Here is a 16,389-nt window from a genome sequence, read left to right as displayed (position 1 = left end):
ATATAAATAGACAACATATTAAGAGAAAAAAGTATTTGTAATGAAAATAAACCTAAGATGTTGAGAATCCTCATGTTAATATACAGTCATCCATCATCCTTGCTAAATGACAACATGATGAAATACTATAATGGTAATGATATCTTAATGTTTTGAGATGAAATAGTTAAATAAAACCTTGTAGTTTCAATTATATTAGTCATTTAATCTTCTTTTTAAATTTTTAAGGAGGAGAATATTAGGTTTCAAATGACAGTCTGTCAGCTTGTGTTGCCTTTTGTAAGAGTGGCAACAAGTATAGTTGTAGAGGGCTGGATAAAACCCAAAGGTTCTGCCTCTTCCCCGTGTACTATGTGGCTAATTAGCCTTCTGGTCCTGCTTATCACTGACCATCCGGACTCAGCCCAACCGGAAGCAAGATCCTAAACTAGGTAGAAAGTTAATGTTTCCTGTTATTTCCTTTCTATTACTCATGCAAGTCCCTGGAGAAGTTTCCATGTCCCAAAAAGACAGAGTTCTCAGTATGCTAATATTTGGTGCATCTGTGATGTCTACTAAAGAGACTCAGTTTTGCCATCTAAAAATGGTTACTTTTAAAAAGCTGTTAAAGGGGAATGGGGAGGTTCCCTCCAAGGAGGCTCTGCATTCTCCCATGGGACACCCAGCATTACCCGGGGAAGATGTATGGTGTGCAGCATGGCCCATCACTGGAAAGATATTGCAGGCCATCTCAGAATTAGGAACACTTAAATACAATGGAAAGAAAATCGACCCAGAATGGCAAAAGCATTGGCATGAACTGTTACTTCAACTTCATGTCTATTTGCATCCCACCCACCACCCCGTGCTGATTATGCAACTTTTGATTTAGCGTCCTCAGAAACCCGGAGTTATTATCAGCTTTATTATTGAATTATTTAAATACAAAAGCCATGGTTAAATTGTAATTTCCTCACTTCAAAAAGAAAAAATGCTACAGGAATATAATTGGAGGTGGAGGGGAGTCGGTGGTGGTGGTTCTCCTGTCCTTAAAAATGGTTCAGATATATTTCCTCCAGAAAATGTTGTTGTCAACTTGTCCTTAGCCATGCACTGAGCTGTTTACACTGACATAGCATTTCACAGAGAATGTGTGGAAGCAGCTGAGATGGATAACTGCTAAACAGAGAATAGTAGAATATGTCCCCATAACAGTTATCTGAGAAAAAAGGAACAGTGCCACGGGATGACTTGTCTGGTCAGTGATCAGCATGAAAATGCCCTCTCATTATCGCCTAGCACTAAGGGGAGACTGCGGAGACCCCTTCCTATTCTCCGCTCAGTAGTCACTGAATTCTCCCTGCAATGGCAAGTTAGTCCAACTATTTGTAAATATCTTTCCCTTTTTATTCTCCCTTTCTTCACGGTCTTCTCTCTACCCTGATAGTTGTGGATCTCCCAAGCAACAGCCTAGATTGCTGGGTCTGGTCAGACAGTTGGAAGTTAGTATGCTCCCCATCAAATAGGAACCCGTCATCTCTGCACCTGGATTTTGAAGTCCAGAAGCCTGGTTCTTCTATGACTGAGAGTCTGTATTGCTTAGGTACCAGAGTGTAGTCAGTGACCTTGGGAAATATTATCCGTGCAAAGGTAACTCAGCTATTGAGGTGGGTATTGCACCCAGGTAGCTCAGCACCCTGGAATGATGAAGTGTACCACAGAGCTTGAACTTCCAGGGAGGCTGTGGGCTCTTGAATTAGTTTTGCAACCAATACGCTCAGTTCCAGACATATATTTTCATAAGTACCGTGAATAATGAAATGCTATACAGACCTGGAGGGTGAACTTAGGTGAGTTAGCTGAGCCCAGAGCTCTCAAAATGACATTATGTTTCCAAGAATTTTCCATTGTTTAAGGGTCAGGATTTTTTTTTTTTGCTTGAATCTACTAATTGTCCTGTATGTGTGTTTCCCTGACTAGATAATTGAAAACCCAGATGTCCCACAGGAATTCAGGAATCAAGGTATTGAATTTAATTTTTTGCTAGTTCATTTTAAAAAGCGGGTATTAGAATGCTTTCTGAGTCCTTGGTGTTGGGGGTGTAGGGACGAGTCTCGGGACAGCTCACCACTCTCCTTGGAGTTACTGTTTAGCTTAGCCTCATGTGGTATGATTTAACCAGCTGTTGTCTTCCTCCTGCTCCTGCACACCTGTGCCACCACACCTATTCTGTTCCAACTGTGTGAGAGAATTTAACTCTTCAGATTTTCCTGTTGGGGCTGGTGTTTTAGTTACTTTGTTCTTTGTGAAATCAGAGTTTTTTTCATTGTTAAAATGAGAATTGGTTAGAGGGTTGTAGAAACCGGATTGGTACAAAGTGCTATTGGGCCAGAGTGTGTTTGTGAAGTACCAGTTTATTGAAGAAAAAAAAAAAAAAGTCATCTCACAAGGAATCTTGCAGAAGGACAGAAATCAAGTGAAGGAACTTTCATTCTGACCTACCGGAAAAGAAAACATGGAGATCCACTATAACTAACAAGCAGTTTGATTTTTTAAGAAAATGTTTGGTAGCCTGACCTGTAGTGGCGCAGTGGATCAAGCATCAACCTGGAACGTTGAGTCAAAACTATATATTAGTGAAAAATTGATGGATTCATTGGAAATTTATCTAAAATTGAGTTTAAGGACTACTTACGGGTTTTATTTATTTTGAACCATGTTTTATCATTGTATCTTCCCCTTTCTCATTTTTTCCCTGAATTTTAGACCATAAATTCTGAGGATCAACCATTTCTCTCTTTCCTGCCATCTTCCAATTACTCTATTTTCTCTCTTACACTCTCGCCATTTTTTCCTCCATCTTCCTTAACTTTATGGTTATTCATTAATTCATTTATACATTTGTCCAATACTTAGCCACATGTGTAGATCTTTACAGGTTTTTATTAATAAAAAAAAACAAATGTTTCCACTTGTTACTTCACCTGGCCCAATTATTCTGTGTAGTTGGTATTAGTTATCTCATTTAGCCAAAGGAAAACTGAAGTTTACCTCAGCTCATGCAATCAGTAAGGTGGACCTGTACTTAAGCAGATCCCAAATGTCAGCCTTCTCCCAGTATACTCTAGTGCTTCTGTGGGAGTCTTGTTGCTAGTTTCTGGACATGAACATGTTTTTACTTTCATTTATTTTCTGACATTTGCTATTGCTCTATTAAGACCATGTGCTGGATGCTGGACATATAACATGGGTAAAGATGGTGACCAAATTGCCGACTTTCTTTAGCTCTCTAGTTTGATAAGCCCGCTTTCTTCCATTCTGCCATATTTTATCTCTTTGGGATACAATTCTGCTCAGAAAGCCAAGAGGTCAGAATAGGGTTACTTGTATAGTCTACAGGCCTAACTATAATAATAAGAAAATCATTGTCATTTGTGTTGTGTCTTAACCAAATATTCTTTCATTAAGTGTGAATGAATTTTATAGGACACAATCTATTATTTCGTTTTCTGGACTATCTTTTGAGTGTTTGATTTTAGAAGGAATTACTATATTTAAAATACATTACATTTTGGTGGCCGAAGGAAAGCTCAGCGTCTGAAAATCATCTCTTCAGTCCTGAACACATCAGAACAGGAGGGTGGGAAGGACTGTAATGGGAGCACCTAGTGCCCCTGCTGATGTCTAATGTCTTTAACTCCTCTGTTTGAAGGGTCAACAGTAGAGGCCCTGTGCGACGACCTTGTCTCTGTGCTCACTGTTCTGTGTGAGAAGCTGCAAGCCACCATCAAGTAAGTGCCGTCAGCATCGGTGCTCTGTCCACTACCGATCTACTCCTGAAATAACTTGTGTCTGTGACTTCATGCAAAATGGCTGAGTACAGGGACAGCAGTTCCTCCCATCGGCATTCATTTCTGAAAAATAAATTCAGCAACCTTAGGCAAGCCTCCATTACCCAATACTGTTACTGATGGCTATAATTTTTCTGATGAGAAAATGGGAAAACAATACCTTGCAAAGAAGAGTTAGTTCCTGAAGCATGGATCTGAATGGAAAGGATGTTGGCTAAGAGGTAGCTGATGTGAAGGCCAGTCCTAACACGGACATGTCCCAGCTGCAAGTCTTCTCATCGAACTGTTGCACCTTTCTCCTCTGTTAAATGGCAGAGTTAGATTGTCTAGTCTTTTTCTATTTTTTTTTTCAAACATTTCCAGAGCCTCTGAGCTCACGTTCTTTTCTTTAAATAGAACACGTTACTCTGACTTTTATATACTTATCATTTTTTATGCTATTTTACTCAGTGATGTTAGTGCATTTCAGTGAGGTCACTGGTCCAACTCTCCATGCAGTAAGTTAATAAGATAATGTACGCATCTATAGTAAAGCCAAATATAAAAAGACCAGACTTTCCAAGATGAGGTGAAAGTCTCTTTGGCTGCATGTGTGTTAATTGCAAAATTCTACAACACAGTAAGATTGTGAAGTGCCCTTTGAGTTATGAAAAGCATTAAACTACCTTTCACTGGTAACAAGAACATTTGATAATTTAGAAAACTTCTACTTGTAGAGTTTTGTACACAGTAATAGGAAAAATACTCTAGTGGCAAATAGGAGTGAGGTCTCTCTCTCACTTTGCTAGAAACATTGCAGAAAGTGGCTTTTGTTATTGATTGGTCTTGGTTTTGTTTTTTCATAAACTCAGGATTACTTTTAAACTTCGCTTAGAACTATTCTTAAAAGTTGTAGTCATTTGGTTCCTATATCAGTTGATCTAGCATTCCTCCAGATTACCTGTATATTTTGATCAAATTAAGCTTTCAATATCAAGCCCTTAAAAAATGAAGAGAGACCCTGGCCAGTTGGCTCAGCAGCAGAGCATCAGCGCGGCGTGTGGAAGTCCCAGGTTTGATTCCTGGCCAGGGAACACAGGAGAAACACCCATCTGCTTCTCCACCCCTCCCCCTCTCCTTCCTCTCTATCTCTCTCTTCCCCTCCCGCAGCCAAGGCTCCATTGGAACAAAGTTGGCCCAGGCACAGAGGATGGCTCCATGGCCTCCACCTCAGGCTCTAGAATGGCTCTGGCCACAACGGAGCAATGCCCCAGAGGGGCAGAGCATCGCCCCCTGGTGGGCATCCGGGTGGATCCCAGTCAGGCACATGTGGGAGTCTGATTGCCTCCCCGCTTCTAACTTTGGAAAAATAAAAAAAATAAAATAAAAAATGAAGAGACTGATTTACTATGCAGGTAGTATGAACCAAAAAGAAATAGATAGCATTTAACTCTCCTCACAACCCTCATGTTGTTTATGCCCTTGGATCCTAGGCAGGCTGTGGGTCTGGGCGTTATTTTCCCTCAGGAGGGATGCATCTAACAGCACATGGGATGGAAATGGATCCTCCTGGACCCTGCTCAGGTTCCCGTCCTTTCTGACCATAGAGAGTTGGAGCAGTAGGGTGGGACTCAGATTATTACTCTAACCTGAGAGCTCTAACACCAACTATAGTGGCCCCACCTGTAGGGCCCCCATGTGACCTGATTTTCTTGAGACAGTTCCAAGGTATGCCCATCGTGTAGGATTGTAATCACCCTCCTGGCTGGGATAGGTATACCTGCACTTCACTTATCGGTGACCAGGGTTTTTAAATCTCTTCTAGTGCTTCTCTCCACCCTGCCCAGACCTCTCCATTGTAGCAGAGCCAGCTGATACATCAGAGCTGGAACGTGACTATCATTGGCTTGTTTCCTCCTAAACTGTAATCGTGTGTGGGGTATTTGCTCCTGGCTCAGTTGTATTGTCTTTCTTGGATTAGTTGGGTAAAACTTCTGTTCTGCCATTTATTGACTCTTGACTTTGAGCAAAGATCTCAACTACACTAAGCTTATGTTTACTATAAGATAATATTTATTATTATAATTATTATATAATGTTTTATGTAATATAATTTAGTAACATATAATTTATTGAGGTTTTCATAAGGATCAGATGAAAGAACTCCCTTGAAAAACTGATGATCCCAACAGCCAAAGATCACCAGGAACACTTGAGGTTAACAGAGTCAGGTTTATTAACTGGTAGTGAAGGGGCCTGCACACTATGGAAAGCCATGGGGTGTTCAGTAACAGAGCTAGGAGGGCCTGTTATAGAGCTTGGACTTCAGTTAGGTGAGCTGGGGTGGGTTAAGAAGGGAGGATCTGTCCAAGGATTGGTTGCCGTCAGAAAGTGGAGAAAATCCTAACATTGGGCATCTTTGTTTGTTTGTTTGTTTCAAGGGATAGAGCTGTCATTGGAAAACAGCAGGAGTCACTCACGGAGAAAGATGATATTTGGTCATTTTTGTGGTCGTGCAGAGTTTTTTTAAGTCTCTGCTCAGACATGATTATTGATTGGCTTTCATCGTGGTCTACCTCCATCATGGAGAGACCTCATGTGATGCATTAACATTCTGTGAAATGGTTTATGTTCCCAGCGGAGCACCGCAGCTGGCTGATGGCTTACGGATGGCAGCTGTCGGGGATGCTTCTTCCCTACCCCACCTCTCCTCCACCCCCTCAGGTCTCAGCATTATTCGGGAATAAAACAAAGACCAGTAAAACTTTGAAAAACATGAAGGCTGCGTTCACAACTCTGCAGGCAAGGGAAAACCAATAAGCTAAACATATATTTTTCTGAGTAGTTTACTAAGAGAAAACTGAAGTTTTTAAGTATTAGAAAAGTTGGGGAGCTCATAATAATTATGCCATCAGAATAAGTCAGAATGAGTCTATGGGTATACACATAATAAATTTAAAATATATCTTTGTTGGTTAGTCGAGAAATAGTCTTTAGCTAGGTCCAGTAAGGACTGTGAGTTCATGGTTCTTTAAAACCTGAATGGCCCTACCATCAGCTACAGGGACCCCCATCTACGGAGTGACCATATGAGCTGGTGTACCTGGGCCAGTTGAAGTTTATGCCTGTTGTAATTACTATAAACATTCATTGTTGGTATCTTCTAAAAAGTACTGGTGTAAGTGGAATACTTTAACTGTGCAGTGCCTCGCATGTAGTAACGCCTTGATAAAGATTAGCTCTAAAATGACTCATTTACTTTCTGTGTTGCCAGTGCTAACTCTAGTTTATGATGCAGTCAGAAATTTGACTGTAAATTGTTAGGAAAAGACATTGCACAAGCATTCACTGCAGATGCACACATACACAGATTGTAAACTAAAGGTCATAGACTTCTATCAGTCACTAAAAAAAGAATAGTTTCTGAACTACATGACTTAAGGATTGGCTATAAATGGGGGAAATAACTCATGTGACATGTAGGTATGTTTCTAGGGTTTCTGATTGGACACTGGGTCAAACTCCTTAAGGTGTATTGTTGCATACAGCTTAATAGTTTCTATAGGATTCTCACCACCTTGCTTGGTTTTTCAATGCACTTCTCCAGTAATTCTGCCTCTAGATGCTGTTCCCCTTGTTTGAATCTGGTCTTTCCCTTCATGATTCCATTACCTGAACATTGGGGTTCTGTGGTTAAAGAAGCTGGGGGTACAGCATACTTAATATGGCTTCAATAGGAGACCTTTAAGTCCACCTGGTCAGGAGGTACCACGCCCTTGGCTGCTGTCACTCTGGTGGTTCTGTTCATGTTCATTCTCCTTGTTAAAGTTAGCATACCGGCCCTGGCTGGTTGGCTCAGCGGTAGAGCGTCGGCCTGGCGTGCGGGGGACCCGGGTTTGATTCCCGGCCAGGGCACATAGGAGAAGCGCCCATTTGCTTCTCCACCCCCACCCCCTCCTTCCTCTCTGTCTCTCTCTTCCCCTCCTGCAGCCAAGGCTCCATTGGAGCAAAGATGGCCCAGGCGCTGGGGATGGCTCCTTGGCCTCTGCCCCAGGCGCTAGAGTGGCTCTGGTCGCGGCAGAGTGACGCCCTGGAGGGGCAGAGCATCGCCCCCTGGTGGGCAGAGCATCGCCCCTGGTGGGCGTGCCGGGTGGATCCCGGTCGGGCGCATGCGGGAGTCTGTCTGACTATCTCTCCCCATTTCCAGCTTCGGATAAATACAAAAAAAAAAAAAAAAAAAGAGAAAAAAAAAAAAAAAAAGTTAGCACACCTTTGACAATTGTTTTCTGATTTTACTTGCTTAACACCTGGTAGTTTTGTTAGCTAAATTGGACACCTCTTTTACTGTCTAAATGTTTTCTTCCTCTGAAATCACGCTATGGTCAGTACGTCGCTCAGCAAGCATTTCGAAACATATGCTCAAAGACCTCATAAGGCTTTAGCTCTGTCGGGGTATGCATTCATGAGATGTTCAGCCTGTCAGGAGGTTCCAGAAAATGCATTCAAGTACTCAGAATAACTTCACGTGCCTTGGGGATACGGTATTAATAGAATTCTGTATTAGGCAAGTTGAGTTACATGATGTTTAAGGAATTTTTGGAAGGATAACTGGGCAGAGGAAGATATTCCTTCACTCTCTCCTTGTTCGTTCCTCACCACCCTCTCCCCCCAGCACAGACTGTCAGGGAGGGTCCTGTGCCAAAGCAGTCTTGGCGTCAACGAGGCAAATTTAAGTGTTCATCTTGAGTGTTCTAATTCCATTCCACCGCTTACTTGATCCCTCTCTCCTCCTTCTAACTGAATTTGAACTGTTTTTAAGGGAAGCAAAGTCAAAATCAGGCGTCCCCAAACTACGGCCTGCGGGCCACATGCGGCCCTCTGAGGCCATTTATCCAGCCCCTGCCGCACTTCCAGAAGGGGCACCTCTTTCATTGGTGGTCAGTGAGAGGAGCACTGTATGTGGCGGCCCTCCAACGGTCTGAGGGACAGTGAACTGGCCCCCTGTGTAAAAAGTTTGGGGACCCCTGGAAAATGGTTTGAAAGTAAACAAAATTCTAGGAACTCCAGAGACCGAGAACGTGCCGCCCAGTTGTGTCGGCAGAAGGCAGAAGCCTCGTCAGGACGGGCAGCCGCTGAGCCCTCACGCCCCGGTCCACTCCCCGGAGCTGTTCTTCCTGGGTCATGTGCTTGGGAAGAAATTCAGAGATGAGCCGAAAATGAGACCAGCAGATACTCAGCCTGCCAGCCACGAAATGCTCACACAAAAGGCCAGGCAAAGTGACTCACACCCCTTGTAGTAGACAGATTTTCCCTACTGTGTTTTGAAAGGGTTGGCTGGTTTCTAGGCTCCCTTCTGCCTTGTGCTTCCACATACTCGTCTGTCCACAGTGAGACAGAAATGAAACACACATGCGTGCACTGGGCACATGCCTGAGTGTGTCTGGTGAGAGGCATGCACGGACGGTGCTTACATTTCAAACAGCTCCTCTACATGACATGACTCATGTAAAGTCATGAGCACCTGTTTCTCCAGACTGCTGCAACCCACAGGAAGGCTGCCACGGTCGGTCTCCAAGGAGACTCCTGGGCCAGTTACCTTGACAATGCGTTCTCCCCCTCATCCATTTCGATGCCTGGGGGTTGCCTGGCACACTTTGCAGATACTCCTAGGAACCTTGACTGCTCAGAGGTTTTTCTATAGGTTTATTTCTAGTGATTCCGGGAGTTGAGAATCTTTATTGTCTATATAATTATTTTAGTTTTGTGATGCTAGTCTGACCGTTAAGAGATAAAGAGATAGTTTTGAATAGGGGCATTTAATAATGACTTTTTAAAATAATGAGTCAGGCAATTGGTCAGAAAGATTAGCCTGGGAGTGTAGCAAAGGCAGTCTTTTCAGAACTGATTTTTCAAAATGTGGTTTATAATTGGTGGTGTGGCCTTTCTGTGTTGTCCTCTCCGGTCTGCTAATTTGTACAGCATCCAGAATGGTCGTTTTGAAATATGAATCTGGTCATGTCGCCCTTCTACTTGCAAAATAAAGTCCAGCCATCTCAGCATGGCCTGCAAGAGCTCTCCTGACCTGTCCCCTGCCCACCAGTCCAGCCCCTCATCCTGCTGATGACATCCTCACATGCTGTACTCCAACCACAAACCTCCCCATCCCATCCCACCCTCCCCCAACACCTCCTGTGAGGCTCCTATTTGAACTTTAGGTCTCGACTGAGGTACATTTCTTTCTGAAATTCTTTCTGAATTTCTTTTGGAAATTCTTTCTGAATCTTTCTAAGGACAGTCAGATGTCACTTCTATATGCTCTTGTAGAACCTTGTATTAGATCATTCATTTATAGCTCTTCCTGCACAGTGTTTTGTGTTCCTATCTCTAGTCCCACATGAAGGAAGCATGTGATGTTTCTGGTCAGGAACTACGTTTTGTTCAAAAGTGTAGGGAAGCTGTGGGTGTAGGTGTACAGACATGGAAAGTCTCTTCCCAGCTGAAGTGGCTAATCACATGTTGTCTGTCTTATTCTTCCCCAACCACAACTTTCCTCTTGGCAAAGAGGAATAATTATTGTGGACACTCAGTCTTGACCTCTGTCTTCCTCCACCCTCAGAGGGTGTTGTAGAGAACATCCAAATAAAAGTGGAATTCTCTTTTTCAAAATAATGGCATTATTTTAATTATTTTACTGATCTCTCTGGACAAGGGAGATCTATGAGACAGCAAACCTTTTCTGTAAAGGGCCACCTGCTCTCTCTGTCTCCTGTGCACTTTTGATTTGGTTTGATTTTGTTTTACAAACCTTTAGAAATGTAAAAAATCTCTTAGTTCACAGGCCATGGCAGGATTTTGCCCTTCGGGGTATAGCTCGCCAACTTGCTTTAAAGCATAATATCAGTTTCACCAAGCCCTATCACCAAGGTCTTTAAGATAGCACTTCAATGAGGGGCCCTCAACCCCCATCTTACCCTTTCTCAGTTTGGCAGTGGTATGGATGTAACCTCTGGGCTTTGGGGCAGTCCGGTATTCTCTTCCTTTCTCTGTCAACTTTCTCGTCTGCCTGTCTCTGGTCTTTCCCGTTCTTTTTGCCCCCCTTCTCCTGGGAGTCGACTTGAAGGAATTAAGCTTTTCGGGTAAAGGGCAATATTTATTTTCTTTAAATCAGTAGAAAAGAGAGATAACAAAAAATATTTTTTAAAATAGTGTCTCTTTTTCCTAACATTTCCATTCTATTTAGGATTTCTGAATGAATTCTCTTAAAGGTATTTACTGTATATTTGTAGTCAAGGTTTCCTGAACATTAACTTGTTTCTGACTTAAGTCTTGTAGGTTGGGCAATAACTTAATCTGGATGTAAGAATGTGCATCCCATAAAGTTATCTGGTTTTTATTTTTTTCATCTGGACCGTTGAGTAGGCAATAACTCTGAGGAAGATAATTTGCCCATTGAAAAATCATGTTGCCTTCAAAAAATAAAGAAGAAAAGTCAGGTGCAAGTTCATAAAGCACTGACCATTTTAAAAATAATGTGGCAAGTGCTCTTTTGAAAGATTTACACAGTTGAACATACTAAGAATTGGCATTTTTGAATAATCTGTGGAACTTTTCAATGTATCTTTTCAATAATATATCAATTTTTGTTCATTAATGGTAGCAAACTTCCCATACCAATACAAGATGTTAATAAAAGGATAGGCCCTGGCAGGTTGGCTCAGTGGTAGAGCATCAGCCTGGCATGCAGGAGTCCTGGGTTTGATTCCCGGCCAGGGCACACAGGAGAAGCGCCCATCTGCTTCTCCACCCCTCCCCCTCTCCTTCCTCTCTGTCTCTCTCTACGCCTCCCGCAGCTAAGGCTCCATTGGAGCAAAGTTGGCCCGGGCGCTGAGGATGGCTCCATGGCCTCTGCCTCAGGCGCTAGAATGGCTCTGGTTGCAGCAGAGCAACGCCCAGGATGGGCAGAGCATCACCCCCTGGTGGGCATGCCATGTGGATCCCGGTCGGGTGCATGAGGGGGTCTGTCTGACTGCCTCCCCATTTCCAGCTTCGGAAAAATACAAAAAAAAAAAAAAAAGAAAAAGAAAAAAAATAACAGGATAAACCATGTGTAAGGCTGAGTAAAATATGATAACTTTATTTCATGCTCAGTTTTTCTGTAAATTGAAAATAGTTCTAAAAATAAACTTCATTAATTTTTTTTAAAAATCACCCTAACTATTCATTTCTAGGGCTACCATAACAAAGTACCACAAACCAGGTGGCTTAAAAGAAACAAACTTATCGTCTCTGATTTTCGGTCGGAGGCTAGCATCTGAGATCAAGACGTCAGCAGAGCCAGTTCCTTCTCAGGGCGAAGGAAGGATCTATTCCAAGCCTCTCTTCTTGGCTTCTTTATGGCCACCTTCTTCCTGTGTCTCCTCACATTATCTTCCCTTGTATGTCTCTGTGTCAAAATTTCTTCGTTTTATAAGGACACCAGTCATACTGGATTTGGACCCACTCTAATGGCCTCGCTTACCTATGTAATGACCCTGTCTCCAAGTAAGATCACATCCTGAGATACCAGGGATTAGGACTTCAAAATAAAAAAATTTGGGGTGGGAAACAGGATTCAACCCATAACACTAACCCCCTCTCCCAAAATGAACATTTCTGTAATGCCTCACATTTTCCCAGGCATTTTCCATGTATCACATCTGTTAACCGGGCCTTTTCTTCCGCAGCGATAGTCAGCAGCTGCAGCTTCTATACCTGGAGTGTATTCTGTCCGTGCTCAGCAGCTCCTCGTCCTGCATGCACCTGCACAGAGGCTTCACCGACCTGATCTGGTGAGCACACTCCCGGTGTCCCCACCAGCCACCGGGCTCGCTCCTCCCGCCATTGTGGTGGTGGGCCCCTTCCCACAGCAGCCGTGACCCACCCGCCATTCCATCTGTCTGTAAATGTTTCCGAGGGCAAGATGCTTTGCTAACATGCACCAGAGAGAAACTGACAATTACTGGGATAGAACAGGCTTCCAAAACCCTCTTGCATTTGTTTACATCAAAGGATCCTAACAGTCAGAAATGAGGAAAGGATTAATATTTTCTAGGTCATTCATTTGCTGTAAAAACATGTAAAGGCTCTATAAAGTTATAGGGGGTGAGGGGCCAGAGACAGTGAACGTTATTCTTAGCCGTGCCGAGTACATTCTCCACCTCAGCCTGAATACCAGTCACTTAGTCGCAGTCAGAGATTCACACGAGTGACAGGGCCTGCAGGCAGCCAGTGACTCAGTCGCTCTGGGTTCCTGGGCTTAGACACCAGGAGGACTGAATGATGTGTGTCAGAATTTTAAATTAACTTCTCAAAATAACTTTGTTACTTATAGTAAAATGAAACTTTATAACTGAGCCAGTTCCCATTTTGAGTCAATTTCTTGACATAGGTCTGTTTTCCTGATGTTTCTTTTGATATTTGGTTAACCCTAGCTTGACTTATGAAATAAAGTATTTTATTCATACACCCGGAAATGATGGAGAAACACAGCAAACTGGGGCTGGTCATAGCCAGAAAAGGCAGCCGTAAAGAACCCAACACTGACAGTCCCTTGTGTAGTAGCATCTGGTCTTTGCACTAGGGGTAGTATTCACATTTATCCTTCGGCTTATCCTGAAGCATTTTTTTCTCCCCCTCTCTTCCCAGGAAAAACCTTTGCCCTGCTCTCATTGTGATCCTGGGAAATCCAGTTCATGACAAAACCATCACCTCTGCTCACAGCAGCACAGGTGTCAGCATGGAGTCGGACTCGGCGTCCCCAGGAGTCTCTGACCACGGCCGGGGCTCCGGCTGTTCCTCCACCGCGCCTGCCCTGAGCGGGCCCGTGGCTCGGACCATCTACTACATCGCAGCAGAGCTGGTCCGGCTGGTGGGGTCGGTGGACTCCATGAAGCCCGTGCTCCAGTCCCTGTATCACCGCATGCTGCTCTACCCCCCGCCCCAGCACCGGGTGGAAGCCATCAAAGTAATGAAAGAGGTAGGGATGCACTGAAGAACACCACCGCGCCTGCCCGGCGGACTGAGCACACTGTTTTATAAGCAGGAGGCAGTCAGAAAATGTGTTGCCATCACCTGTTAGAGCTTAACTGCTACCACACTATATCCAGTAACAGATAGTCTCTTTAGGGTTGAGGTGTGTGTGTGTGTGTGCGTGTGTGTGTGTGTGTGTGTGTGGTGCACACGTGCATATGTGTGTGTGTGTTGGGAGCCGGCGTCAGGAGAGTTGTTGATAAGTGCTTGCAGGTACAGAGCCATTTAATATTTAAGCTGCATATATCTGACTGGGCTTTGGGCTAAGATGTCCTTCTGTCCCGTTAGGTGCTGTTTGCACAGATATATGTAACTACTCACCTTTGCCTAAACTGGATTTCAAAACTTTATACTCAGGTTGTACATAACCCAGAAAAGAGCATTGCTAACCTCTGATTAGTAGAAGGGAGCCCTCTGCCCCCTCCCTGTCTAGGCCTCGTGTCTCCCAAGCATCATGACCCCAGCCAGAATGTCAAGTTTGCTCAGCTGGCCCCGGCCCTCCCAGCGTGCCTCTTCTTGGTTTTGAGGAGGACTGGGGGTTGTTTTCAAGGTACTTTAGACAAGGATTTCTCCGCTTTCTGTCAACCAAAAAAAAAAAAAGTGATCAACATTTTTTTGTGTTTGCAAACTTGTTTGTGAAGGGCAAATTACAGACGCTTTTGGGTGCCTAGCATCAAAAACAACAGGATAAAAAAATTCCCTTGTTCATGATTCATTTATTTTAAGCAATATTTGCTACTCACCATTTCTAAAAAGCTCAATTTGAAATGCTTCGTGGTGGTGTTTTAATGAGATATGACTGTCATGAATGATGGAAAGTTCTGACCCAATGTTTCTAGAAATAAAAAAGCAAGCCAGTATTCATTGCAGGTGAAGAAAATCTGTGAGCACACAATAATAAACACATTTCTCTTACCTACTGTATGCCAGGCACTTCACAGACATGAGCTTTAATATTCATGATAACTTTGCGACCTTGAATACCATCTCTGTAGGCAGTGGAGATCGAAGGGTCACTTGAGTAACCAATCCCGACTAGGTTGGTGAACACAGTACAGTTTGGGGGGCGGGTGAGACTAGACTACTTTGTCACCACCCAAACAGCAGTGGCCCTCCCCTGGGGACTCAGCCCTGCCTGTTAAGCTTGTCACCTGGGTGGGAGAAGTGAACTTTTTCTGAATAGACAGATCTTTAAGGAAAAGAAAGAGTCATGCTCAGCTCCTCCTCCACTGGGAGGAAGTGAGAGAAAGAGAGGAGAGAGGCCCAGAATTTTGTTCCATTGGATGTGCCTCCTCATAGAAACACGACGTCAGGAAAAAGACATTCTCCCCCCACAAAGAAACTGAGTCTTCAAAGGGTTAAATGATTTGCCTAAGGTCACAAAGAGAGAGAGAAATGGTACAAACCCTGGTCTCTCTGAGCCTAGACCTAGACCTATGGTTCTTTCCTGCACCACACTTACTACTGGGCTTGGCTTTGACATTGCACTGCAGATGATTGTAGGAGCTCCTTTGCCTGGCCAGCTCAGTCCTCCTTTCATAAGCCTCAGCGTAGGAGTCAGGGTTTGAATCCTCTCTCAGCCACTTACCAGCTACATTATAGTAGCTGAATCATCTAGCTCTGAACTTACAGTTTTTTCATTCTTACATCATAGTAATATGCAAAGGGTGCAAGTTCAAAATATGAAGTTTGTATAAGTATGTTGTAGGTACAAAGTGCTAAACAAATATTTGGTGTCCTGATTGCTACCCTAAGGAAGAGAAAAACCAAACATGGAGACTGGAAAGAGCTGGTCCTCGTTACCTCCTGCCCAGAGCAGCGTGCCAGTTCTAGAAAGTCTCTTTATCTCCTGCCCAGAGCAGCGTGCCAGTTCTAGAAAGTCTCGTTATCTCCTGCCCAGAGCAGCGTGCCAGTTCTAGAAAGTCTCTCTATCTCCTGCTGCTGCCTTTCTTTTGTCTTTCTAGACTTAGGTTCATAAATCACCATTGTTGACAGTTTTTTCATTCTCCAATGGTTCCTTATTATCTCTCAAGTTTGAACTACTCTTCCCAGTTTCTAGGCTGTTCTGTGTTCATTCTCATTTCCCATCTTTTCCCAGAATCCCCCTTGTTCCATCTGACCGGCCCTCCTCTGTTCAATTCCCAGCTTCCTGCCTCTTTTCACACTCGCCCTCCCCTGCTCTTGTTGGCCACTTCCGCTTAGCTGAGCGGTTGATTACCATAGCTAGGCACTGCTGGCACCTCACCTTAGCTCATTTACAGTCTCCCCTAGGAAGAAAATGTGCCCCGTTTCCAGATGGAGAAGTGAGGCTCTATGAGAAGTTGGTACTTGCTCCAAGTTCCTGTAGAGTTAAAACATGAACCCAGCTCATCTAAATACAGCTGCATCTTTGCTCTCAAGATCCTCTTCTTCATGGCTTTGCTTCCTCAGACCACTGATTTGCTCTGCTTAAGATCCCATCTCACCAATGACAACTTACAACAAACTACAGGTGGCAGCAAACTGTGTCACA

The 16,389-nt window shown here is 43.6% G+C and overlaps 1 protein-coding gene across 3 annotated transcripts in view; it reads left to right on the top strand.

The window, feature by feature from the left end:
* Nucleotides 1-16,389, top strand: part of ARFGEF3 (ARFGEF family member 3) — a 155,728-nt gene that overhangs the window by 70,381 nt on the left and 68,958 nt on the right. For all 3 annotated transcript variants that reach the window (XM_066373141.1, XM_066373140.1, XM_066373137.1), the window contains 4 exons: nt 1,960-2,002; nt 3,692-3,770; nt 12,533-12,637; nt 13,494-13,824. In XM_066373141.1, coding sequence (XP_066229238.1) covers nt 1,960-2,002; nt 3,692-3,770; nt 12,533-12,637; nt 13,494-13,824 — 558 coding nt within the window. The remainder of the gene's footprint in view (nt 1-1,959; nt 2,003-3,691; nt 3,771-12,532; nt 12,638-13,493; nt 13,825-16,389) is intronic.

The sequence above is a fragment of the Saccopteryx leptura genome, chromosome 3 (assembly GCF_036850995.1).
Source record: "Saccopteryx leptura isolate mSacLep1 chromosome 3, mSacLep1_pri_phased_curated, whole genome shotgun sequence".
Taxonomy (NCBI): Eukaryota; Metazoa; Chordata; class Mammalia; order Chiroptera; family Emballonuridae; genus Saccopteryx; species Saccopteryx leptura.
This window is presented reverse-complemented; position numbering and strand designations above follow the sequence as displayed.